Genomic DNA, 27,874 nt, shown 5'->3' with positions numbered 1-27,874 from the left:
ATGAAGTCTAGAAAGCAGGGATGCTACTGTGCCTTTTTCCTGCTGATTCTGCCATCTCTTGTAAGTAAGAAGTTCTAAATCCTCCCTCCTTCCCTCCCTCCCTCCTTCCTTCCTTCCTTCCTTCCTTCTCCCACTCATCTCCTTCCTTCCTTCCCTCACTCATCCCCTTCCCTCCTTCCCTCCTTCCCTCCTTCCCTCCTTCCCTCCTTCCCTCCTTCCCTCCTTCCCTCCTTCCCTCTTCCTTCCTTCCTTCCTTCCTTCCTTCCTTCCTTCCTTCCTTCCTTCCTTCCTTCCTTCCTTCCTTCCTTCCTTCCTTCCTTCCTTCCTTCCTTCCTTCCTTCCTTCCTTCCTGGGTCTGTTTTCATGTGTGCGGGAGAGCATAATACATCCTTTTTTTTTTCTTTTGGTGGGTGGATTTGTTGGAAAAACGTCTGAGAGGCTGCTTGGAGAGGGAGAAGGCAAGATTTATCTGGATGGTCCGGTGACCCTGCATACTGAGGCATATTTTGAGGAATGCGAACTCAGCTGCAGAAGACGCTACTTGTATTTTCCAGGAGTCCCAGATGGAAGACAGACAACTGGGGGAAAGGACTCTGGTTATGGGGAACAAGGGCCTAAAAAACAGTGGGTCAGGATGGAGTGAAAATTTGGTAAGATTAGATACTTGGATGCCTTGTGTTCTGCGGCTAATTTAGAACATAAAAGCACTTCTTTTGTTAATAAAACAAAAAGTACCTGCTTTGTGGGTCAAAAGACCCCAATTTAAATAATGATGATGATAATGGTGATATTATAGGGTGTATCTGTTTCCTTTCTGACGAAGGATGTCAGAGAGCTAGTTGAACACGCTCCCAATTTTCTGGCTACAACTGCGATAGCACCTTATTCTCCTAGGAGTAGGCTAGATATCTGAAATATCAATCAAATACTATGCACGATGGAAGCACGGGGCAATTTCTTTTTACAAACTCCACCTTCATTTCTACTTATGCTGAATAAAACTAGAGGGCAAGAAGAGATTAGTTAGTTTGAGAGCATTGAAATATAGAATCCTCTTCAAAATTCAGGTTTTTTTTCCCCCCAGTGGCGGCATTATTTATTTGTTTGTTTGTTTGTTTGTTTATTTATTTATCGCCTTTCTTCACTGCCCATCTCTGGGTGGTTTACAAGCGAATTCAAACAATAGAAGAATGAAATATCATTAAAAGAGATGCATTATGAAAATATAAATATACAAACATACAAGAAACTCTAAGATGTAATATATGAGATATAAAATCCGAGATGGGTGAGATCACAGTTTTGGTAACATTTCCCAGGTGCCACCAAGGTGCCAACCACCCTCATGACAGACTATACCCCCTCCCACCCCAAGCGAGGTGGCATAGCCAAGTCTTGAGCCCCTTTCGGAAGGCCAGGAGAGTGGGGGCCTGCCTTACCTCTGAGGGTAACTTGTTCCAAAGGGCGGGGGCCACGGCAAAGGCCCTGTTCCCGGACCCTGCCAATCGACAATCTCTCATGGAAAGGGACCGTAACATGCCCTCTCTAATTAAGGATTGAAGGGGGAAAGAGTTGTTGAAATCTTCCCAGTGGTGTGTTTGTGTGTGTGTGTGTGTGAGAGAGAGATTCCATATTAGTAGTTTGGTTTACAATGCATATGGGGGTCTGAGATTTAATTTGTTCCCCCAGGCGCATCTCAATGAATCAAAAATAACTGGTGGAACGTGTTACAAACCAAAACTGTCGTTAACATTTTTTGACCAATGTTCCAGTGTTGTGACGTATTGCTTGGATTCTAGCTTGGGGTGTGGGGGGTGTATGTCCAGATGAAATGGTTAAAAAATCAGAAAGCTTCATTTTTTTTGTATTTGAGCTGTGTTTACTCATTTTGCTAGATGGTACATTATTGCATATTGAAATCATAGATGTCAGGGGAGGGGAAGGAAGCAAGTGACATTGTGTGCATCATGAGATAATTGTATGCAAAAGATGCAAATGATGTCATTTGCATGAGTTGCGACACGTACTACCAGATGTCTATGTTGGAGACCTTCACCGGTGTCCTCCAGACACTGGACAACTGGCCAAGAAAGATCTGATGGAATATCACCATGATGTTGATAAGATGATATGGAGGAATACTCACCACCCATTAGTCCAACCTCCCTCATGGTATGGATGTGAAGATAATAAAGAAAAAAAAATGAAGGCTCTAAGATGTAATATATGAGATATAAAATCCGATATATGCTACAGAAGGTAGGAAAGGAGATGCCTTACTTTGGGAAGGACCAAAATTGGTAGCAGAACTGTTCCTAAATGAAGAAGGCACCACCTTTAATCCCTGGCACATACAAGTGTTGGATCAAATAGCAGGTGATGGAAAAGGACCTCATTTGCTCACATCTTGCTCCAGTGCCCAAAACTGTAAGGAAGCCAACATATACACACTATGCCAGGCTATTCACTTTTCAGCATTTTGTAACAGTTTACTAGTCACAAAAAGAAATACATGCTTTAAAAAGGTGTTGTAGGAAAGTAGAAGAAAACAAATTAAGTGAAAGGAATAATGCTACCTGGAAGTGTGTGGATTAGGGCATGGAAATATAAATATAAATATACATACATACATTTTTTAGAAGGTTCTTTTTTAGCCCAAATGTCTCAACTGATAAGAAATGGATCAAAGAATAATTAAGGATCAGGAATTAAGAAGTGGAATGAAACTGAATCTAATAGACTAAAGTTAATTTATTTAAAATTTAAATTCAAACTTTAAAGTTAATAGACTAAACTCAATTTCACAGAGTGTATTGCTTTGTGCATTTCCCTGCAGAAAAACAAATGGACCAAAAAATAAAGCAACAGAACTTCTCTTTCTGTAGAAACCTAGGAAGTCAGGGAAACTAATTCAGCATTGCCTTTTCGGCAGCCTTAAGCAGGCAGCGTACTGTATGTGGCTGGAGACAGAAAGCTGAAAAAAGATCAAATGAAGGCAAATGAAGATGAAGAGTTTGCAATCAAACTAGAGACAGGAGGGAAATCGATGGTCTAGAAATTTTATTTTTTTATTATTAATCAAATTTATCACTGCCCATCTCCCAAAAGGGACTCTGGGCGGTTTACAATAAAACATAAATAAAACTATAAAACTATAAATTGCATTGGGAAGGCGGAAACCAGTGAACCTGGAGCTATTAGAATGTTTTGAGGGTTGTTTAAGCTACTGTTTCTCAGCCTCAGCCACTTTGAGATGTGTGGACTTCAACTCCCAGAATGCTGGCTGGGGAATTCTGGGAGTTGAAGTCCACAGATCTTAAAGTGGCTGAGGCTGAGAAACACTGGTGTAAGCCATGGATTACTGCAGTTATTATTTCTTTTGTTAATAAAATAAGTGGAGATATCCTGCCATGAATATGGTAGAGGAGGATGGGGAACAAGTGATAAGAATTGGCTGGGCTAGAAAGGGACGAGCGGGTGGCCCCGAGCAGGACAGGCCAATTCTATTGGCAACCTTGGAAACTGGGGAGTGTGTTGTGAGCACTTTCACAATGCTTTTCTCACTTGCCAGAAAGTAACGTGGGGAGGCTGCTGCTTCCAACTTTCCTTTCTAGCTCTTTATCATTGCAGGATAATTTGGTGGGGGGGGATTGGAAAGATTGTCCCACTTCCAATAAAGCAATTGGCCACAGAGGCTAATTCAGGTGCACTATTTTTTAATCTTCTAAGGATTCCTATTGCACTCAGTGGGAGAGAAATAGAGATGCTTCTAATGCAGTGTTCCTCAACCTTGGCAACTTTAAGATGTGTGGACTTCAGTTCCCAGAATTCCCCAGCCAGCCATGCTGGGGATGAATTCTGGGAGTTGAAGTCCACACAACTTAAAGACGCCAAGGTTGAGAACTCTGTTCTAAAGGCTGGCCCTTTGCTCTTAAAAATAAACAGATGCTGGGGCAGACAGCTGCATGGGCACCAACAGGGCACAGGTGCTTCACCAGCAAACCGATGCCCATGGACATCAGTTGGCACCCCTTTGTCTCTGGACATGCAGCGTGAGACGCCTAGAGATATCCCAAGGGTATGGTAAAAGAACTCAGGTGAAGCTTTGACAGCGCAGCACTCCAAGCTAATGCATTGCTCACATGTTTTGCATCTTACCTGAGACACCCACTTTTTAAACTGGCGACTTTTCTGATGATCAGGAAAAATACTACCTGCTCCAAAGTTGCAAGGCCTGGACATCCTGGTGATGCTATTTATTACAGGTAGTCCTCGCTTAATGACCACAATTGGGACCGGAATTTCGTTCGCTAAGCAATGCAGCCTTTAAGCGAATCTGAACTGATTTTATGGCCTTGCTGTGGCAGTTGTTAAATGAAACGCTGCAGCTGTTAATCAAATCACATGGTCGTTAGGCGAACCACGTGATTGTTAAGTGGTTCCCTGTTGATTCTGCTAGCCAGAAGCCAGCTGGGAAGGTTGAAAATGGCAGTCACGTGACTGCGGGATGCTGTGATGTTTGTAAGTGTAAGGACCAGTTAGGGTAAGTTGGGTTTTTTAGTGCTGTCGTAAGTCCGAATCATTGCTAAATAAATGGTCGTTAAGTGAGGACTACCTGTAAAGCAATGCAGGATTCAGATCCAAAGCAGGAAAGTAATGTGGGCAGGCTTGCTTTCTCGATCTATCAGCAGCTATTTAGAGAAGCCGTGGGTCTTCCCAGGGCCACGCTGTAGTTGCACAGTAGTTTCAGCTATTTTTCTTGTGAAAACAAATAAAAATGCGTTATGGAAGGGTGGATAGGCTTAACAGACCTAGAATTATTTTTTTAAAAGAAGCTTAAAATGTCAAATCTATTTTCTTTGATTAGGCCACCACATCACCACTATCACACAAAGCTATCTAAAAGTGGTTTTTCCCCGCCTTAAGAAGAAATGGATGGAATGCCTTGATCCTGGTTGTAGCCAGGCCATCCCGCCTCTTCTGTGATGCTCTATTATTTTCCATTTCCTCTTTGCTGGCTAAAGGCCGTCATAAATAAAATCGATTGATGGATGCCGTTTCCTCTGCTGCTTACTTATCTCTTTCCCTTTCAACAGTCTGTATTCTGTGGTTGCTGAACACACGCTATCCACGCTCTAGCAATTGCAGGATTTAAACTCGTGGAGAGAAAAATTCATTTACCTGATAGACTAGCCTGAAATTAAGGCGAGGCACAGCCGATGAAAACGATGTTAACTGGGTTGTTTTTTTTTTTTTGAGTGCTGAACTCTAATGATACATTTACAGATAGGGTTGCAGAACAATTCTTTTCTCTAGAATAAACTTACCGAGATTCTGCGGCCCCTCCTCTTACCCTAATTTCGATTTTTTAAAAAATAATATTTTTATTAAAATTTTTAACTACACCACTAAAGGATCATACAAACTAAAAAGAAAAAGAGAAATAGGAAGAGGGAATAGAAGGTGCAAGAAAGGAAAAAGAGAGAGAAAAAAGAGAAAGAGAAAAGACAAAAAAAAGAACTAAGAAAGCAACGTCCCACCGTCGTCACGACAAGTATAAACAGCTTCACTATCTCTTCACCTCCTCTTAATTAACAGATATAAAACCCTTCATCCCATAACTCAACTCAGCTATAAGTAAGTCCAGTGAGCAACATCTCATTATTATTTCTTGATAACGGAATCGCAATTTACATGCCAGCAGAAAGGAAGTAGCCTTGGATCAGCGGTGAGCAACCAGTGGGTAAAATGCATCATTTTAAAATTGCTTTTCTTCTTTCCCATGCATATGCTGGGGTGGAATGCCAGCTTTTCTTCCTTTCAACCTATTTCTAGGCCCTTGGATTGCTTCATCCGGACTGTGTTCCCATCACGGAGTGGAAACAGAATGAAAGTGACTGCTTGCAAGAGATCCAGCAGCACATGAACGAGACAGCAGGTAGATCCAGCTGTCTGTGCCTTTTCATCTCGTTCCTTGAATAAGATGAAGTCTCCCTTGGGTGTCTATAACAGTGTTTCTCAACCTCGGCAGCTTGAAGATTTGTGGACTTCAACTCCCAGAATTCCCCAGCCAGAACGCCCAGAATTCCCCAGCCAGAACTCCCAGAATTCCCCAGCCAGAACGCCCAGAATTCCCCAGCCAGAACGCCCAGAATTCCCCAGCCAGAACGCCCAGAATTCCCCAGCATTCTGGGAGTTGGAGTCCACAGATCTTCAAGCTGCCGAGGTTGAGAAATGCTGGTCTATACTATTGAGTGTCGCTACTATACCTCTGGTAGAGATTATATGTAGCTCAGGGTTGAATTCTTGGGTTTTTGATGTTTACTGAGCTTGGTTGTTTATAAAAATGGCCAGCTAAATCTACTCTCCCAGGTCCTGATGATGGTTCCCTGGCTTGGTAATGAAATTCTGATGGAAAACAGCCAAGCTCAGAGAACATGAACAAACCCAAAAGACACCTCTGTGTTTCCTGGGTGGTTTGGATACTAGGATTGGGGTTGGGATTTTGGATTAGGATTAGGACTATATCTACTAAGGCTTGTCTGTGTTTTAGGACCAAGTGGAGGACAGGCGGTCCCTGTGTGTCTTACCCCTGCCTCTAAGGGAGAAAGTAGTCAGAGAAACTCGTGAGAATTTCCTGGAAAGTCAATGCTTGGCAAAGCAGATATCAGGAATATATAATTTTAATTCAAATGACAATATAACTTGCAGCAGCAAAGTTTGAGAATAAGAAGATTAACCCGTTCTTGGGTTGGTTGGTGGGAAGGGAAGGGGAGGAAAGAAGGAAAGGGAGAAGATAGGAAAGAAGGAAAGGAGGAAGGAAGGAAGGAAGGAAGGAAGGAAGGAAGGAAGGAAGGAAGGAAGGAAGGAAGGAAGGAAGGAAGGTGAAAAGAGGAAAGGAAGGGGATGGGAGGAAAGAAGGAAAGGGAGAAGATAGGAAAGAAGGAAAGGAGGAAGGAAGGAAGGAAGGAAGGAAGGGGAGAAGGAAGGAAGGGGAGAAGGAAGGAAGGAAGGAAGGAAGGAAGGAAGGAAGGAAGGAAGGAAGGAAGGAAGGAAGGTGAAAAGAGGAAAGGAAGGGGATGGGAGGAAAGAAGGAAAGGGAGAAGATAGGAAAGAAGGAAAGGAGGAAGGAAGGAAGGAAGGAAGGAAGGAAAGAAGGAAAGGAAGGAAGGAAGGAAGGAAGGAAGGAAGGGGAGAAGGAAGGAAGGAAGGAAGGTGGGAAGGTGGGAAGAGGAAAGGGAGGGAAGGGAGGACCTTTCCACAACTGGAGAACCCACAACAAAAAGATTATCTTGAATATCAACCTCAAAATTCTAAATGGCGAGAACCCTCATAGCCTGGTCTCCACCAATGACCTAAAGTACAGGCAGGTTCATATCTTTTCATTCTCCACCCTGCATTATTTTACTGCACTCAGTTTAGAAATTTCTTTTACTATGGATTGGAGCCCTACTATACCGGCAATACCGAAGGGTATGTTCCACTAATTAAGGGGCGACTTTTGAGGTTCATTCAAAGGGTTGGTGAACTTTGACCACTGCTGTGGTGTTTCCATTTCCAAGGACAGGGGAGATTTTTTAAAATGGGCTTTTCTTTCATTTACAAGGTTGCAAGAGAATATGGGACCGACTGCTGTGCTGGCCAGATACAAATCCTGGACAGACGCTTACCTTTACCTGCCCAGGTATCATTTTCCACTTCACAAAGCAATCAGGTGAGAAACCAACCTGTTGGTGATCTATTAGTTTTTGGACCTCACCCTCACCCATGTGTTTTTATTCTAGTCCTTGACATTTTTTTCCCTTGGTACTTTAGATAAAGAATACGTTTCACACAAAGGCATGGCTTGATTTTCCCACTTTTTGTTGAATAAGCCACAATTAGTTATGTTCACACTTCACACCAAGCCATAGTATGTCACTACTGCCTTTAAAAAATGTGCTGGGGGCAGAATCACACTCCAAAAAGGAGGTCGGTTCAGGATAAAAATTAAATTGTGTTCCTTGTCTATATTTAAATTCAATACGGTTAGACTAAAACCTTGATTTTACTTACCCCCAGTTTAGCAGGATTTTGTATTCAATAGAAAAAAGTTATCATTTGAACTTTGTTTCCAAATAACAGACAACATCTCTTGTTTCCAAAATGGATCAATTTACATAATTGATGTCATTTGTGGAAATTGATGTTACTTGTGTAATTATGTAATTGACATAATTATGTTCTTTGGGTAAATTTATGACATTTGCAGTTTGCAAGTGATGTCAATTTCCACAAGAGACATCAATTACCTGATTACTCAAATGAAATAAATTTACCCAGGTTTACCCATTTACGCAAATAGTGTAATCATGTCAGTTATGTGCATTTGGATTTAATGAACATCCTTTCCCTGCACTGGGCTGTCAAATCAAGAATATACAATAATGGGGTAATTTCCAGGTATTTTATAATATCCCTTTCATTACATATTATTACAACTCAGCGGGGAGAGGCTGTAGGAGTCCACTGTCAAGATTTGGGGGGCTGATATATGAACTTGGGACTCATTTGAGTATCTCTACCATAAACCAAAGTTTATAGATCTATAGGCTGAATGAAAGGGAAAACCCCAGGCAACACCGATGGAAGACGTCCACCTAATCACCCATTGTTGGTATGTATGTTGCTGCAGAAGATCCAGATGTTGAAGATTTGTCCCTACATTTGCCAGGAATTATGTCTGACTCAATGGCACCAAATCAACCAACCAGGAAGGTTGGATCCACATATCAAGCTAAGCTAGAAATCAAAGAAGCCATATCAGGGCTGAGCATGATGGGTGAAAGCAACTGGTGACTTTCATTCATTTTCTCATATTTTACACCATTGGTGAAGTTGATACAAATGAAGGAAGTGAATGATTTGCATTCTCTTTAAGGGATCATCTTGAGGTCCTCTTGGAAAATGGTATGTGGGAATGACCTTGGGAGACAGGAGGGAGAGCCATAGACTGGACAACTGGCATGTAAAAGATAACCCACAGAAGGAGAGTGGGCATGAGAAGGGTCTCAGAAGGGACCCTCCCTACTTTTCCAGAGAGTAAAAGGAAAGGAGGGGAGAAATGCTTTCAGTCTTGCAAGATTCTGCTAATGTAACTTTACAATAAAGACAGAGCTAGTATTCATTGCTGTGCTTTCTGTCTGGCCTACCTTGAAGGGCTGACACTCTGTGTCATGGGCTCCAACATTTGGAACAGTACAGCTCAGTTTAATTTTGCTGATTTTATTTTTCCTAGGCGCGGTGAAACGAAGTTGCACAGCCCAAGGCTGGTCTGATCCATTTCCACCTTATTCGATAGCTTGTTCATTGGAAGATGAGATCTCTCTTGATGAAGTGAGTCTGGGGGAGTCGACACCCCTTAGGCACTGGGGAAAAGTTTCGCACTTCTCAGGCTAAATTACAAGAAGAGAAACAGCAAGGAATTCTGCTTTATAAAGGTGGTCTTGATATAACCATATAACTATGCTTTGCTGGTATGGTCCTCCAGATTGGCCCGTTAGCGATCCAGGATGGAAATTCCTCCCTGCTCTTTAGACCAGGGTTCCTCAAGCTTGGCAACTCTAAGCTGTGTGGACCTTTTGCTGGCTGGGGAATTCTGGGAGTTGAAGTCCACACAGCTTAGAGTTGCCAAGCTTGAGGAACCCTGCTTTAGACGGTGTAACTCTGCAACATAGCTAGGACTGGAAATCCACACAGAAGTCCAGAGCCCTGCTGTGAACCCCCACTGGTGATTTTGGTGCCGTTGCATAGAAAATGGACCTTTCTTCTTGTTTTAGATCCCAATCCGGTCCCATTTCAGAGATCTGAGTCAGGAACCCAATGTAATTGATTCTAACCCAGCTCTGGTGGAGTTTTGCTTAAGAGGAGAAGCCTGGTTGCTCAGTAACCCTGTTTTCCATGCACCCTTGCTGTGAAACTCAAACTCGCTATGAAACAAAGCTCAGGTGATCACCTCCAAGTTTCTCAGCTGAGTGGCACACTTACCTCTGAATAGTTCTGAAGACTGAAATATCTGCTCTGCTGAGTGTAACGTGCAACAGGGGGTGAGTGTGTGCATATATCTGCGTTGCAGTTACTCACCAGTTTGGCTGCCCAGTGAAGAACAAGGGACACCCGTGATGACGCACCAAGACAAAACCTGAGCCATATTTAGGAAGCACCAACTGTTTAATGGGACTTCCTGGATCATATATTTGTGCAGAAGCATCTTTTTATTCCAAGATCCATGTATATAATTTCTTAAGACACTATGACCATTCTTAGAAGATTTCATCTAACAGGATAGGCATCGGATGGCTGGAATTCTCAGTCTACGACATTAGTTACGCAATTCAGTTGCATTTCAGACTGAATCTTCCTTGGATTTCATGCATGCATTTTCAACGGAAGTTGGTTAACAGCACACTGGGTTCTCCATTCACAAGTGCAAACTTCTCTTTAAGAAGTATTATAAGATCTGAATAATTGTGGAATAGAGGAAAGATTGTTTTTCATGCAGAATATATGTGTCTTGCAGGTTAGGGGTCTCAGCCTCAATCACTGACACTGTTAGACAAAGATGGACACATTTTCTCTCTTTTTGTTTTTATGAGTGCAAGCTTCCACTGTCCAGTGTCCCACCAATCGCAGTTTTATTAAAGATCTGCATGAAAATTCCTATGAATTGTGTGCCCATTTCCATGCACGTGAACTGTCACCCACATCTTTGTATGCTGGTTCCCCTAATCCTAAACAATCTGAATCATGGTTTGAGAGGCACACACGTTATTCTCACCTGCAATTTAGTTTAGCATTCAGCAAAGAAATTCTTCTGCCTGTTTTTTTTCTGCCAGCTTCTCATGCAAATTGGTGAAGGAGAATCTGTGTGGAATTTCTTTCAGAGGAGAAAGGATGATGATGTTCTCCTGGGTGTGAGATTTCAATTCAGATTAGTGAAATAGAGTTTGCGGGAAATGCCTTTCAAAGGCGAACGGAACATTGGTGAAAAGCTCTTTGCTGGGGCATGATCTGCTCATATTTATTTCATGACAAGTGGCAGAGAGACGTAGCATTAACACCCTGGCCTTCGTCACGCAGTCGGCTCTCCAACGGTGAACAGCAGGGCTGTGCAATCTTCAAAGAGGTACTTGGCCTTGATGATGGTTTGAGTGAAGTGCCCCTTTCAACGCCTCCATGGGATTTATCATTGGGCACAACCAGGCAGCTACCTCAACTCTCATCTTTCCAGTCCTTAAGTCATAAATTGTGTGATGCTGACATAAATTGTACTGACCCAACCATCTAGCTGTAGGCTGCCTGAAGGGTGAGATTGGTGAAGGATGCTATTCTTACAGGTTTAAAAGAGACCAATTCAAGGGAGACAATTGGTAGATTCCCCTTGCTGCACCTTCCCAACCCACCCACCCACCCCAGCATCAACCCGCCCACCAACCTTCAAGTGTCCCTAGAGCGTGGTGTGGAAGACGTGGACAACTATCGATGAGTGCCAGAGATGGAGGTTTTAGCCACCTTTCAACTTGCTTGAGCAATAACTTGCCAGCGTGAAGGTTCTCCACATCAACTAGAGCTATTTCTAAATACAGGTTTAGCGCTCTTCTAGAAGGACACTAAACCTGTGTCAAGATCAACAAACAAACAACACCTCTCTGACCAGAGGGGGAGAACATACTTTCAGCAGTCTAAAGCCACCGATTGGAGCTTGACAGATCCCAGACCCTGACCATATCATCCCCAGCACTGTCCGTGAAGCACTGTCATGTGTATGACAAGACTTGTGTCAAAAGAAGAGGGACAACACTCTTGGAGATTAGAACTAAAGGCAAGTTGATGAGGCAAAGGCCAGATCATGAGGATAAGTTTAAAAGATTTGCTGGGTACCTCTGTGCTTCAGCTAACTAAAAGTGAGGGTAGGACTTTTGGGGCAGCCTGATAGGATTCTGCAATGGGAAGACGCATTGTTGTTGATTTCGTTCTACCGCCATCTCATGACCTTATGGACTTGCATTGCTTGGTTGCAAACTTGCCTGTCATTGTGATCCCAACTTCTCTTGCTCCAGTTAAATCCCAAGCTGTGGGAAAGCTCTAGTAGGGCTTTTTCAGTCATGCTGTGTGTCATCACTAAGGGAGAGCCCCATCACTGGTAAGTCATGGGAGATACAGATGTAAGAGGTGTGGGATCGTCCTGTCTCTCAGGGTACAACCCTCTGGTTCACTTTCTCCCGGGCTCCCAATCCACCAGGCCAAGGAATGTAGAGCCAACCTTGAGAATTAGGAAGGTATAAGTGAGATGTGAAGGAGGACACAGTCTGGTCAAAGAGGGAAGTGTGAGAAAGAAACTCAAGATAGCCCTGCCTTGATTTTATTTAGCATAAGAAGGACAGAGAGAAATTTGGAGAGGCTTTCAAGATTGATGCTAGCCCTCTGAAGTAGGCCAGGTCATGAAACAGGCGTGGCAGGGATTCTCGGACTACTCTCGATTGTTGTAGAGTAGAGTAGCGGGATCTGTTTCAAAAGTCCAGCTCAACAGTTGATTCACTTTCCATTCCAGTTCTCTTTCTTTTCAACAATCCAAACCATCTACACAGTGGGTTACAGCATCTCAGCTACTTCTCTTGCCATGGCAATCATGGTCCTCGTTGCATTCAGGTATGTTTACAGGAACCTGGGAAGTAGAAGTCTGGGCAGCATTTCCTCCTCCTCCTCCTCTTCCTCCCCCTCCCCTTCCCCTCCTCCTCCCCCTCCCCTCCCCCCCCTCCCCTCCCCCTCCCCCTCCCCCTGTTTCCCCCTCCCCTCCCTCCCTCCTTCTCCATCTCCCACATTAGTTACATATGTATCACGTTAGGAAAATACCTCCCTCCAATGCATTTCAGTTTTGTGCTATGTATTTATTGCAACACAGCATGTACATTGGACCCCTGTGGGTGGGGTTGACCAATGCACTTATCCCCATTGTGCAGTTGAGTAACTGGAATTGTGATGCCTGAAGAGCATGGGGCAAAGGCCAGAACTGTAATGGCATGTGGGAAAGAACTTGAGAGACTTGGCCAAGAGATGCTGCCAAGGGAACGGTCAGATGAGAGAAGGCATAGCCTGCAGCCGGATAGTGGGTGGGGCAAAAGCTCAGAAGGGACCCTCCCTAGTTTCCTGGGCTGTAAAGGAGATGGGAGGAAAATTGTGCTTTCAGACTTGCAAGTTTCTGTCAATGTAGCCTTACAATAAAGTGGAATTAGCTCATCTGATTGTGATTCCTATCTGGTTAGCCCAGTGAGGCCGACATCAATCTTGCAAGTCTGAAAGTACAATCTTCCCCCCATCTCCTTTATAGCAGAGAAACTGGGGAGGGTCCCTTCTGAGCCTCTTGCCCCACCCAGTATCCAGCTGCAGGGTATGCTGTCTCTTATCTGACCGTTCCCTTGGCAGTGTCTCTGTTCAGTCTCCCAAGGTCTTTCCCACATGCTATTACAAGAACTAAACCAAAGATTTCCCAAGATGCTCAGGATGCAATTACATACCTACAATTCCAGCTTCCTCCCCAACCAGCACAGTTTCTTGACAAATGTATTTATTGCATTGAAACCTCGATAAAATAGTTAAGAGCAGAGACATTACACTGACAACAAAGGTCCGCATAGTTAAAGCAACGGTGTTCCCCATAGTGACATATGGCTGCGAGAGCTGGACCATAAGGAAGGCTGAGCAAAGGAAGATCGATGCTTTTGAACTGTGGTGTGGGAGGAAAACTCTGAGAGTGCCTTGGACTGCAGGAAGATCCAACCAGTCCATCCTCCAGGAAATAAGGCCAGACTGCTCACTGGAGGGAATGATATTAAAGGCCAAACTGAAATACTTTGGCCACATAATGAGAAGACAGGACACCCTGGAGAAGATGCTGATGCTGGGGAGAGTGGAAGGCAAAAGGAAGAGGGGCCGACCAAGGGCAAGGTGGATGGATGATATTCTAGAGGTGACGGACTCGTCCCTGGGGGAGCTGGGGGTGTTGACGACCGACAGGAAGCTCTGGCGTGGGCTGGTCCATGAAGTCACGAAGAGTCGGAAGCGACTAAACGAATAAACAACAACAACCTACCTTTATCTCAAAAGCCTAGGATAGCTTGCATAGAAGGGTTAGTAAGATTCAATGAAGCTAATAATGCTTCTGTGGACATAGGCAGGATTTGTCCTTTTGGATTCCCATCAGCCTTGTCTGTCTTCTCTCTCCCTGCAGGAGACTCCATTGCCCCAGGAACTACATCCATGTCCACCTCTTTCTGACCTTCATCCTGAAGGCCATTGCTGTCTTCATCAAGGATGCAGTTCTTCTAGAGAGCGAAGGGAGTGAATACTGCACATTCTCCACGGTATGGTGTGAAAAGAAAAGGGTTCTCATTGTTGGAAGTCCTGGCAAATCCAGCACGCCTCATTTGCATGTGAATTAACATGTAAATTGAGTCGTCCCACAATGCAACTCTGAGGGAGCTGTTTGTTGCCACTCCCACTTGCTCTTTCTTTCTTCCTTCTCCACCAGAAGCGAGCACATGGATGTGTGCTGCTCTCCTCCATTCTAGGCACCGTGTGGTGGGCCTGGAATTCCCCTTTCTTCCACACAGCTCTTGGCAGCTGTAGGGCTGAGAGTTTAGGGCAAAACTAAGAATTTAGGAAGGAAAGAACAACAAAGGAACTTCATCTTTTCCACCAAGATGGATCTAGCAGAAGCAACAAAGAATAAAGTCAGTAAGAAATTCTTTTACTTATCTTAACCTAATCTGTCTAAGCGTGTGATTCTTTATGCTTGGGAGGGCTGAATGTGTAAGAGCAATAACCTCTGTTTCTCTGGCATGCTCATGGAAGCTATTTTAAAGATAATCTTTTTCTGTGCCAGCTTCTCAGCTGTGTTATAAGCTCTGCTCCAATTCAGTTGGTCCTAGCAGGCCACTGAATTGGCTTCACTCGTTTCTTCCCCTGCTTGGGTGCAAAGATTCACAAGTGACCTCGCTGTTTTGGTTTGGCCCATGCTTTCACTTGCTCCTGATACACACTGAATTTAAAACTCAGGGGAACTTCAAAAGGAAGTTGTAGAGGACTAGAAAAGATCAAAGGTCCCCATATTCTGCTTACATTTGTGGGCAATTAGATCTCTCTACCAAGGGGGTGTGCAATATGCATCTTTCCCAGGTATCAACATTGGGTCTTCTCCCATCCTGCAAAAGTTACCACTGAATGGTAATGTTCAAAGCAGCAGCAGAAGAAAGTGATTAGATACTCAGGAAGGAATCATCTTAGCGGTCATATTTATTTAAATAAGTGTAAGTGAACTAATTTCATGCTGCAACATCCATTTTAATTTTAATAACCAAATTGTGTTTTGGTTCCAGCCTACCCAGTGTTGAAAATGCAGCCTTGGGTACATTACTCAAGGCCCTGTGTGGTCCTCAGCCTGGAGAGGAGGAGGATCCTCCACTTTGGAAGCTTCCAAAGCTCTTGAGAAGCTCTCAAAGGAGACATAAAGATGAGAGTCATTTTCAGGAAGTGATGAACGATGCCATTTCCAACATGGGACCCTCATGGTCAAATCCAGTGTTTGCATCCTAACAAACAAAGCTCTCAAACAGATGTCAGGAGAATCCATTTGATGACACTGATTGTATAGACCAAGAATGAACACGCTGAGTTACAGCAGCTATAAACAATCTACAAGTGCCTCAGGGCTTTGGCTAAGCACAGGTGCCATAACGCAGCACTATGACTCCCCTCCATTTTTTAGCAGGAAGCACGAACAAGCCAACACTAGAAAAACCAGGAGATCCTGACTCAACCCCACATAGCTCTGCCTACTTTGCAACCTTCTCTTGTCCTCTCTGTTCCTCACCCTCTCCAAAGGGTTACCTGCATCCCCTGGGCGCTGAGAGTTTGCTAACTTAGCCCAGATCCAATGGGAAAATAAGTTTGTGTAGATCCTCCACGCCTGGTTGGTTCAAATGGCTTTGATTCATTCAAGGGAGGAACTCAGGGATGTCATTTGGAGATCAGGTCTCACTGGACTGTACAAATGAGAAGGTTCCTTGAGATTTCTCCTTGGGTCTTCCTTAGGCTGAATGCAAGATCTCGATGGTGCTCCTCCACTTTTTCACCATGGCCAACTTCATGTGGCTGTTAGCAGAAGCACTATACCTCAATTGCCTGCTCCTCTCGTCCTTTCCCCACGGAAGAAGATACTACTGGTGGCTTGTCCTCTTTGGATGGGGTAAGTGGGGGTGACCTTGACACACCTGCTTCACTACTTATTTAAAAGAGTGGGGTCAATATTGATGTTGCTCTTTCTGGTATGTGTTAAACTTGCAAAGGAGTTTCCGAGAGGGGACAAGGAGCAAATGATAAGAAATTAACTTATGGACACTATTTATAGGGATCAAAGATCAAGTTTATTAATTTGTAGCTGTTTCTGGTAGCTCTGAGTGGATTTTTCTTGATTAAGTTCGAACGATGAGGCTTTAAAGATTGGTTTATAGATAAAAGATAAGATATGGGGAGAAGAAATTTTTAAATCTGTTTTTAGAGAAATGGTAAGTTACTGTGTTAAAAGGAAAGGAACGAAATATGAAACTCATTTATTTGATTAAGATTAAAATACATATGTTGTTATTTCTGGTAACTCTTCATGGACTTTGTTCATTAAGATTGAATGACAAGACTTTATCATTTGTTTATAGATAAGAAATAAGGGAAGATCTTTGGTTGAAATGTTAGAGAAGGTGATAAGTTACTGAAATTGTTTGTGCTTGTCTTGATGAAAGGGGAAGTGATTTCTTTATATATCTTTTCCCTCCCTCCCTCCCTCCCTCCCTCCCTCCCTCCCTTCCTTCCTTCCTTCCTTCCTTTTCCTTCTGCACTTTTCATTTTTTTTACTTTTTATATTTTTCTTAGCTTGTATTAGTTTTTTATCTGTGTATTTTAAAACTTTAATAAAAATTATTATTATTTTTTTAAAAAGAGTGGGGGTTCAGCCCCATCACCGAAGGGACATCATCAGCATGATGAATCCAGGGTTATCTTCCCTTCCCACAAATCTATCAGCCGCCCAACCAAATGAGACAAGAAGGGGTTTTAATAGCCATTTTCACTCGAGTGGAAATGGCATTCTCTTCTTCAGCTTCAGGGTATGAAATCCATATTTCTGCATCTCACAGTGGATTGGCAGGAACAGACAAATCTGTTTTTAGAACGTTCCTACTTTTCCAAGCACAGGATCATTTTAAGCTGCTTCTGCTTAGCTCATGCCTGATTTTTAAAAAGGAGAATTTCTAGAAAATGCCTGCAGATTCTTGCACATGCTTGGATACCTTTCTCCCCCCTAATGTTATACAAGGGGTCTCCCATACCCAATGCCTATTTATGTCTTTCCCCCTCTGACCACGTCCATTTTCCGGCTGGAGAAGAGAATCACAAATGTCAGAAATCCAGCAAGTGAAGGATAATGCAGATCAGGGAGATGGCAGCCAAGCTGGCTCGATGTATTGATTCAATTTGCAGTCCTAGACAAAAGAAATTAGAGTGGACGGATAAAGCCAAGAGCCGTTAGTTAAGAAGCGAATATAGAAAGCAAAGAAGAAATCAAAATGGTAATAATAACAATAATATAAGCAACAAGGGCCAGTAGAAGCAGTGTCTGTCCCACAACAGGTAATTCTTACTTAACAACCACAATTGGGAACGGAATTTCGGTTGCTAAGCAAAGTGGCCGTTAAGCGAATCTGATGCAATTTTACAACTTTTTTTGCAGTGGTTGTTCAGCGAATCACTGTAGGCGTTAACTGAGCCACGTGGTTGTTAAGCAAATCACGCAGTTTCCCATTGATTTTGCTTGCCAGAAGCCAGCCAGGAAGATTGAAAATGGTGATCATGTGACCATGGGACGCTGCGACGGTCGTAAATGTTAATCGGTTCCCAAGTGCCCAAATTGTGATCAAGTGACCATGGGTACACTGTGACAGTCATAAGTGTGAGGACCGGTCATAAGTCGGTTTTTACAGCACTGTCATAAGTCCGAACCATCACTAAATGAATGGTTGTTAAGTGAGGACTACCTGTAAAACCCTATGTCTTTTAATAGCATTAATTTCCCCAATTATTAGCTGAGGCTTTTTCTGGCCCCAGTCAGAAATAGTGCTTTGTCTACTAGGTGACCAGGCTAGGGAAATCCCTATGAAAATCATGATATTTTGTACATAGCAATCCCTATAGGATGAGCTAACTGAATTTAGGCCCCTTCCCTATGAAGTCCTGGAGACATTTCACTGCGGTCTGCCTGGAGCAAAGGCAGACTGTGGGATATTGATTTCTCTTTTCCTTCTCGTTTCCTGTTGCAAATTCAGAATCCGAATCCCTGAGAACCAGCCATGAGCAGAGATGAATGCATTCACAATCAACTTTCTCTCTTTTCTCTTTCTGTTTTCAAAGGCGTCCCAACATTTTTTACCACACTGTGGATATTACTGAAAGTGCATTTTGAAGATATTTTGTAAGTCACACCTTTTTCTCAGATTCATGCAACTTAGGTGGGGTGGGGTGGGGTGTGGATTTGGGTGCCTAAACCAGGGGTGGCTTGAGTCTAATAAGGTTGAGGAGGCACTGGCCCACTGCCAAAACGTAAGGGGTGCCAAGGCCGCCCTGCCATCCCAAAATCAAGACCATGAGACAAATGGTTTCCATTTGCTCTCCCTTTAAAAAAAGCAGCCTTTTCTATTGATAATAAAGGATTTTAGGTATTTTTGAACTGAAGCTTAGCCGTTTTCAGTTTACTATAGTTGGCAACTCTGCTCTGGGGGAAAGGGAGAGGTGGACCCAGTTGTAGTAGCCGAGAAGGAGATGTCTGATTAGTCATTCTCAACGTGCAAATCTTTGCATTGTTGGGAGGTGGTGCCCACAGTCAATGTGGCCCCATGTGGGCTCAATGTGCCCAGCTTGCTTTAAATCTGCACATTTGTGTCTAATGGCCATGCATGCAAGGTTACTCACCCACTTAGTTTGCTTCTAAGGGAAGGAAGGAGGGAGGGAGGGAAAGATGGAAGAAGGGAGGGGGGGAGGAGAGAGAGAGAGAAAGAAAGATGGAAAAGGAGGGAGAAAGGGAGGAAGGGGAAAGAGAGAGAGAAAGATAGGAAAGGAGGGACGAAGGGAAGAAGGGGGGAGAGAGAGAGAGATGGAAGAAGAGAAAAGAATGGGGGAAGGAAAGAAGGAAGGGAGAAGGGAGAGAGGGAGGGAAGGAAAGATGGAGGAAAAGGGAAGAAAGGAGGGAGGGAGGGAGGAAGGAGAGAGAGAAAGAAGGGAGGGAAGGAGGGAGGGAGGAGAGACAGATGAAGGGAGGGAGGGAGGGAGGGAGGAGAGAGAGAAAGAAAAAGTTGGAAGAAGAGAAAAGAAGGGGGGAAGGAAGGAAGGAAGGAAGAAGAGAGAAGGGAGGGAGGGAGGGAGGGAGGGAGGGAGGGAGGGAGGGAGGGAGGAGATCTGATGTGTTAGATATGACTCAGGAGAATCTCAAATTGTGAAGGCTGGAATTACACAATTGTTCCTGAGCCAAACAGAGGGAATGGCATGGAAATTAATTGTGGAACGAGGCTCTATATTTTGTCACATCTGAAGCCAGAGGGGGGTGTCCAAAAACTGAAGCTGGTGGGCACTGCTGCACGCTCAAAGCCCTGCACTTTTTAAAATAGGCAGTTGCAGTTCCTTTGCCATTAGCTAACTACCTAATAGTAGTACTGATAATAATCAAATTATTCTAATGCTCTCCTTGGCACTGTGATATTCCATGAAATGCCTTAAGAATTGCGTGAACATGAACAGTAAGTCCTGCCTCCGGGCTGATGAGCTCAGAGCAACCGGAAAACAAACCAGCATTGAATAAAACCTGAGAGAAGGGGAGGAAAATGCAGGGCTGTATCTGTTTATTTGCACTGACCATCATGGGTCTCTGTCCAGGTGCTGGGATGCAAACCAAGATTCTCCTTACTGGTGGCTTATCAAAGGACCCATTATTCTCTCCGTTGCGGTGTGTATTGAGTTTCCAGTTTGTTTTATATTAATGGTGGGAATCGCAACTGGCTTTGTCTGCCAGTATATGTGAGCGATGAGGATATGGTGGTACTGTCAGGGGTATCTACAGGTGGGTCAAAAAAGTCAAGATGGTGGCCACAACGCTATGATCAAAGCCCCAATCTTTTTTTGCATGTGTAAAAACTGTGAACAGGTGATTTTTAACTTAAAAATGTAAAAAAAAATTACATTCATGTAAAAAAGGGGCAGGGGGTTGATCGCAGAATGGTGGCCGCCATCTTGACTTTTTTGACCCCCTTCCCAGACCCTTCTGGTCAGAGTGAGGGTGGGTCAGTTCTCAGCTGATTTTTCCTGTGCTTATGCTTCTGGATGCAAAGCTAAGCTATGCAAAACAAATGGGAAAAAGAAAGAAATTGGCAGGGGTGTCCACGGGAGAGAGGAGGTGTGTCAAAAAAGTCAAGATGGCAGCCCTAATGATGTGATTGGAGCTCTGTGCCTGCCCCTTTTTTTAACCTGTGTTTTTTTTTTTGGAGGGCGGAGGATAACATGAGACTGAGGAAGAATAGAATGAAGTGGCTTAGTTTATAAGCTACTCAGAGTTGTGGCAGATGGGGGCAGCCTGTACATTTGGTAAATATTAAACAAACAGGAGATAAAAAGCTCATTTGAGCTGGGTCGAGCTGAGCAGATATTTGGGGATATGCTGCCCATTGACCAATATCCACGACGAATATTTCAATGTGTGTGGGATTGGTCATAACCCAGAAGGAGATTCTGATCAACAGCAATCCATTGGGCAATGTTTTTTCACTCTATCTCAGTGTTTCTCAAACTCGGCAACTTTAAGGCATGTGGACTTCAACTCCCAGAATTCCCCAGCCAGCCATAGCTGGCTGGGGAATTCTGGGAGTTGAAGTCCACATGCCTTAAAGTTGCCGAGTTTGAGAAACACTGCTCTATCGCCTTTTTCTGCAAACAGTACATTCCCTTTTTTCTCTCTTTCTTTCCCACCTCTGTCCCCGGAACAGGTCAACTTCATTCTTTTTATCAATATCATCCAAATCTTGCTGAAAAAACTGAATCCCAGACAAATCAACTTCAACAACTCATTTCAGTATAGGTAAGACGGTGGAAGGAGTGGCTATAAAGCATGTTGGGGAATCCCCCCCCCCCCCCCAAATTCTCTCCTTGAAGAAGAGGGCTTGGAGAAAGAGCCGAGATCTATAAAACTGAAGGTGCCTCGTTTGTGTTTTTGTTTTCCATTTCATTTGATGCTATCGTGCCTGTTGTTATTCGAAATGTATTTTTGAGCATCCTATGTTGTAAACCACCCAACAATCAGGTGTTTTCCAAATTTTCAGTATATAAACAAATAAATATAACATGATGAACAGAGGAGATGGAAGATAAATGTTCTTGGTGTTAGCATCCAAAGATTGGCTGGAGAGGAAGGAAGGAAGGAAGGGAGGGAGGGAGGGAGGGAGGGAGGAAGGAAGGAAGGAAAATGAGGTGTGCTATTCTACTTAAAAGTGGATAATTTTAGGAGGCAGGAACTCGTCATGTGTGGCTTTCTGTTTTCCTGTTCCTACTTTTTTTTCTTTCACTATTGTTTTATTCTTTTTCTGTGTACTGTTTTATTTATTTATTATTCCTTTGCCAGAACAGGACAAAGAGAGAAAAAAGATAACAAAACAAAAAAAAGAAAGGAAGGAAGGGAGGGAGGGAGGGAAGGAGGAAGGGAGGACGGAAGGAGGAAGGAAAGAGAGAGAAAGAAAAAAAGAGGGAGGGAGGGAAGGAAAGAGAGAGAAAGAAAGGTAGGGAGGGAAGGAAGGAAGGAAAGAAAAAGAAAAAAGAAGGAAGGAAGGAAGGAAGGAAGGAAGGAAGGACGGAAGGAGGAAGGAAAGAGAGAGAGAGAAAGAAAAAAAGAGGGAGCGAGGGAAGGAAAGAGAGAGAAAGAAAGGTAGGGAGGGAAGGAAGGAAGGAAAGAAAAAGAAAAAAGAAGGAAGGAAGGAAGGAAGGAAGGAAGGACGGAAGGAGGAAGGAAAGAGAGAGAGAGAAAGAAAAAAAGAGGGAGGGAGGGAAGGAAAGAGAGAGAAAGAAAGGGAGGGAGGGAAGGAAGGAAGGAAAGAAAAAGAAAAAAGGAAGGAAGGAAGGAAGGAAGGAAGGAAGGAAGGAAGGAAGGAAGGAAGGAAGGAAAAGCAACACATTGCTTTACTCAATGAAGACAAAATAAAATAAAGATATGGAGGATGGTCTGATAGATGAGACGATGGCCACTAAGCCAAGTGGTACGAGTGCCATCTAGTGGGCATTGCTACGTATATTTGCCTAGGTACTGTAAACTTTATTTTTTCTTCCCTAATTCCCCCACCTCCCCTTCCTAGACGCCTCTCTAAGTCAACTCTGCTTCTGATACCCTTGTTTGGAACCCATTACATCATCTTCGACTTCCTGCCCCAATACACCCACATGGGAGCCCGCCTATACTTGGAGCTGTGCTTCGGATCGTTTCAGGTGAAGTGTGGGATGACGGTAGAGGTTAGAGCTGTGCAGGGTAGGGGGCCACCTTGCTAACCAGCAGTATTGTCCTGTGCGATGCAGTTTAAAAAACAGCGGGGGCTTTGTCAGCCTTGCGAGGTAGTCCAGCCAAGAAGCACACCCAGAAGTACTAGCTCTAAATTTATTTCAGAACGGTGCAAGTCTGAAAGCACATTTCTCCCCCCTCACCTTTTCAGCCCAAGAAGCTAGGGATGTCTCCCTTCTGCGATGTTTGCCACATCCCCATTCCTTCTCTAGGCTCAGCTGCCTCTTATCGGACTGTTCCCCTGGCTGCAGCCCTTCCCCATCTCCCAAGGTCATTCCCACATACCATTAGAGGCTTTGATTGTGCAGTTGAAGCCACCATCTTGCCTTTTTTGACCCCTGCCCCCAGATTCCCCTACTGTTCGCCATCCTAACCCTTTACGGCAGCTCTTCAGATCTCAAGCAATCAAAAAGGTCTTGGACCTTTGATGCTTTTTAACCGGTGGTGGGGAACAGAGACGCAGGGAACGGGGAACACATGACTTCATGTGTGTCAAAATGTCATCATACAAATAATGCAAATTATGTCATTTGTGCAATGACATCATAATGCGCATGACATCATTTCCCATTCCCCCAGACATCTATGATGTTGGGGGGGGGGGCGTTATTGCTCAGCTACTAGCTGATTTTCTCTGCCTCTCTCATGCCTACACTTCAGGGTTATCGAAGTTTTTTTTTTTACCATCTGACCAACTATTTTTCAAGGCTGCTAGTAGACCCACGATTATTTGCTTCATTTTCATACCTTTCCAACCTAGTCAATTTATAAACCACAAATGGGGGCCTGTAGTCTGATCACATCTGGAGAACACTCGGTTGGGCAAGAATGATCTGGATCAAAACCAGGCACATCATTTTCCCTATAATTGCCAGAAATTAATTTTAGGGGTCTCAGAAAGCTAAGAAGCATTGAGATGGGTTATGGGTATAATCAGGGAATAGCAGAGTTACAGACTAGGCTGGAAAGTAAAAAAACAACAACACCCCAAATCTTGGGAAAAAAATGAAGTGGAACATAACTTTGGTGGCAGCCTCTGCTTGACCTTTCCAATCCTGAAAAAGTGAAGCAGAATCAGATTTCGATAATCCTTGGATGGGACGCCACCTGGAAACCCAGTGTTATAGGCTAGACTGGGAAGTAAAAGGAAAAAAAAAAGCTGGATGAAGCCAATGCAAACGGCTTCTATATTACAGGTAGTCCTCAACTTACAACTGCTTGTTTAACGACAATTGAAAGTTATGACAGCCTTGGAAAAAATGCTTTGTGATCTGTACTCACACTTACGACCGTCTTATCACCCCCATGGTCGCGTGACTGCATTTCTGGCGCTTGGCAACTGGCTTGCAGTTATGACCAGGTGCAGCATCTTGTGGCCATGTGATTGTGATTTGTAATCTTCCAGCAAAAAATGGCAAAAAACCTCCATTGGGGAAGCTGGATTCGCTTAACGACTGTTGTAAAAGTGGTTGGAAAATCGGGTCCGGGAACGACTTACGACAGAAATTCTGGGCCCAATTGTGGTCGTAAGTCAAGGACTACCTACTTGTATTGCCAAGAAAACCGGATGGGTCCATGAAGTCACAAGGAGTTGAGTTTGACTTAGAGGAGATTTTGTTTCACTTCCTTATTAAGCTAGGTATTTGTACCAAACCACAGATGCGACCTTGGAAAAAGTATGTGGCAAGAATGAATAAACATGGTTTAAGCCCGGGATGGGAAGAAAACATTAGAAACTAGCTCTGCCTTGGGTTTAAGAGGGAGGGAAGGAAAAGACTATCAGGCTTTTAAGTTCAATGTCAGCCCTCCGAGGTAGGCCAGGTCAGGAAACACACTCTCCAAGAATAACCAGAACTTTACTTTATTGATAAAGATTATAGTAACAGAATCTTGAAAGCTGGACAGTATTTCCCCTCCCTCACTCTTGTACCAAAGAGAATCAAAGCACAATCGTTTTAAGCTTCTTTCTAATGTCGTCTTCTTTTCCTTGTCATCTCCTGCTTTGCTAACAGCCGCCGTGTAACTTCTCCAAGCTCATCTGTTCAATATGGATAAAGATCATTACTAGAAAGAAGGACCAGAAATAGTCATCTGTGTTTGCGTTATATCTCTTTGCGTGGGTATGCATGGAGAGGGGGATCTAACTTCTATGTTCTTTCTTTCTTAGGGCTTCATTGTTGCTGTTTTATACTGTTTTCTCAATCAAGAGGTAAGGGGCTGAATAGTTCTGGAGAGGCGCCGTTATTTCTTTTCTCCGTGTCAATATAGCCCTCTGCAGGTTGTGTGAATGACTGCTGTGTCCCCTATGTGAATTTATCTGTCCCTGGGGAGATCCGGGACTGGAGGACCCCCTCCACTTATAAGAATTTAGGGTGAATTAAATTGTCTTTAAGAAGTCCATCTGAGCCAGTGTTTCTCAGCCTTGGCCCCTTTAAGATGTGTGGACTCCAACTCCCAGAATTCCTCAGCCAGCATAGCTGGCTGAGGAATTCTGGGAGTTGGAGTCCACACATCTTAAAGGGGCCAAGGCTGAGAAACACTGTGTTCTCTTGGTGTTCTGAGTGCCTTTTTCCTGAGCTTTAAGATAGACTAACTAGGCAGATTTTGTAGCACTCTCAAGTGGTGTTGTCATGCAGTAAATCTATCTTTGTGGTTGCTAGGAGTCGAAAACAGCTTGTTGGCAGGTAATCAATCAATCCATCAATTTCAAGTGGTGAGGAAGAATGAATCAAAGGCACAGTGGAAGAGCTTTGAGAAAATGCAGATCCACGGAGAGGAACCATCATAAATTCTTCCTTCGGGACCTGCGTGTTGGGCTGAGCATTTTGCTTATGTGAACAGAACAGCAAGAAGTAGCATCTTGAATGTAATGAAGAGAAGTGGGATTCATTATTTTGCCCCTTAGGGTTGGGTTATTGGGGCTGCACAGATCTGGCTGTCGTCCCTTTGAGGTTGGCTTGGGTCAGGAACAGATCTCACCAGAAATCCCAGAACTCTACTTGATGGTTATCAGGTAGGATAACAGAATCTTGAAAGCCAGGCAGTGTTTCTCCTTCCCTCCCTCTTATACCAAAGAGAATCTAGATGGGACGATCTTGAATTTCTTTCTCACCCTTTCTTGTTATGCTGGAGCAAGCTTGTCTTTTGCTAATGGTCTCTGCAGACCTTCTCCAGAGTCATCTCTGGGCTTCTGAACCCCAGGTGACAATTAGGCTCTGGTTTTCCTTTGGCTGCCTTCTAGTGTTTTGTGGGTGGGTGGGTGGGTGGGTGGATTATACAAATCTGGTAACTCTACTGTTTCTTCACTTAACCTAACCATGGCAGAAATATGCTTTGAGAACATACTTTTTCTGCCATGTCCCCATGATGTTGCCCTCATCCTCCCCCATGAGTGAGAAGCTGATGTCACCCTTGCTTGAAATAAGGAGGAGAAGACTTCTTGAACACACACAAGAAGTCTTCTCAAGAAGTTCAAGAAGTCTCAAGTTCAAAAAGTCTTCTCTTTATTTTAAGCAAGGGTGTCCATGAAGGTGGTGGTGGTGTTTGAAAAAGTCGAGATGGCCACCACACCTGTGCCATCGAAGCCCCACCCCTTGGCATATTCAAAAGGAGCGGGGCTTGGATCATCTTGCTGCATCTCCCACCTTGCTGATTTTGATACCGACCCATTCTGTGGATGCCACAATCAGCATTGAAGAGGATCAACTTCAGTCTTAACCTCTTATGGTCACCCATATCCACCAAAGAGATTTCTTAGGCATTAGCATTCTCTTCCTGCCGGAAGCCCAGAAATAAAATCCTAAAAAACTAAATATGGGAGCCATCAAAAGGGGGCATTCTCCACTTGGCCAGGACGTCACTGCATGTCTGCTGTATAAATTGGGCGGGGATGTCCGCAAGGTATGGTCAAAGAAGTGAAGATGCTGGTGGCCATGGTGCAAATGAAGCTCTGCACATCAAAAACAAAAAAAGCTTCAACTGCACCATCGTGGCCACCATCTTGACTTTCTTGACTGGATCTTGCAGAGACCCCTGAAACTAGATCAGCTACATTGTGCAAATTCAGTGAGCGAGTGGTCCATAATGACTCAATCAATTGCAAGTAGTAATATTTGCTTTTTAACATCAATCCTTACTTCTAGTTACTATTTTCCTTTTGTTTTCTATTCATCTATATCAGTCTTTCTCAGCCTTGGCAGCTTTAAGATGGGTGACTTTGCTAAAAGCCAGCTTTGCTGGCTGGGGAATTCTGGCCATTGAAGTCCACCCATCTTAAAGCCGCCAAGGTTGAAAAACTCTGGTCTATATTATTATAGATGAAAAAAATTGCATTTCTGGGTTTTGTACCATGGTACAAATTTTATAGGGATGCAGTGGCACTGAGGGTTAAACCGCTGAGCTTGCCGATTGGAAGGTCGGCGGTTCGAATCTGTGTGACGGGGTGAGCTCCCCTTGCTAGTCCCAGCTCCTGCCAATCTAGCAGTTGGAAAACATGCCAGTGTGAGTAGATTAATACATACCGCTTCAGTGGGCAGGTAACGGCGTTCCGTTTAGTCATGCCGGCCACATGACCACAGAGGAAGTGTCTATGGACAATCGCCGGCTCTTCGGCTTTGAAACAGAGATGAGCACCGCCCTCTAGAGTCAGACATGACTGGACTTCATGTCAAGGGAAACCTTTACCTTTACTACAAATCTAATAACGTGGCAGGTTATTCCTGCATGAATGCTAGAAATTCAAAGCCAGATGTTTTTCAGGGAAATTGTCAGGTGCAACAAAACCTCTTCCTTTCATGGCAGCTTCTGATATTCCAGAACAACATCCAAGCTTCCTTTTGCTTTTGAGATTGAATTCAGAATCTTTTTTTAAGAATGTAAATCCAGTTTTATAGAAAATGGGAATTTACCAGCTGTAACATCTCCATTGCAGTCCATTGGTCCAATTCCTTATGGAGTTGGCTGTCAACAGTTCAAGTCACCACCACCACCACCACCAGCAGCAGCACTTCTTTATCTACAAAACTAATAAATAATGCTTTTTCCAGTAATGGCAGCTGTTTCATTTTCCAGGTACAAGTGGAAATCTGCCGGAAGTGGCGAGGCAACAGTTACGGATTTATGATGCCTGTTTGGAAGAAGAAGACAAAATGGACAATGCCCTCAAGTTCTGGAATCAAAGTGACAACCTCCATGTTTAAGAGTTAA

The 27,874-nt window shown here is 43.8% G+C and overlaps 1 protein-coding gene across 1 annotated transcript; it reads left to right on the top strand.

Annotated features, from left to right (window-relative positions):
* Window positions 1–27,874, top strand: LOC134496134 (growth hormone-releasing hormone receptor-like). Its single transcript, XM_063301890.1, has 13 exons — window positions 1–60; window positions 5,836–5,938; window positions 7,607–7,714; window positions 9,278–9,375; window positions 12,590–12,687; window positions 14,267–14,399; window positions 16,129–16,282; window positions 18,496–18,556; window positions 20,011–20,080; window positions 21,114–21,205; window positions 22,470–22,599; window positions 24,837–24,878; window positions 27,740–27,874. Exons 1-13 carry the CDS (start codon window positions 1–3, stop codon window positions 27,872–27,874), a joined length of 1,284 nt encoding a protein of 427 aa, XP_063157960.1.

This window comes from Candoia aspera, chromosome 4, assembly GCF_035149785.1.
Source record: "Candoia aspera isolate rCanAsp1 chromosome 4, rCanAsp1.hap2, whole genome shotgun sequence".
Taxonomy (NCBI): Eukaryota; Metazoa; Chordata; class Lepidosauria; order Squamata; family Boidae; genus Candoia; species Candoia aspera.
This window is presented reverse-complemented; position numbering and strand designations above follow the sequence as displayed.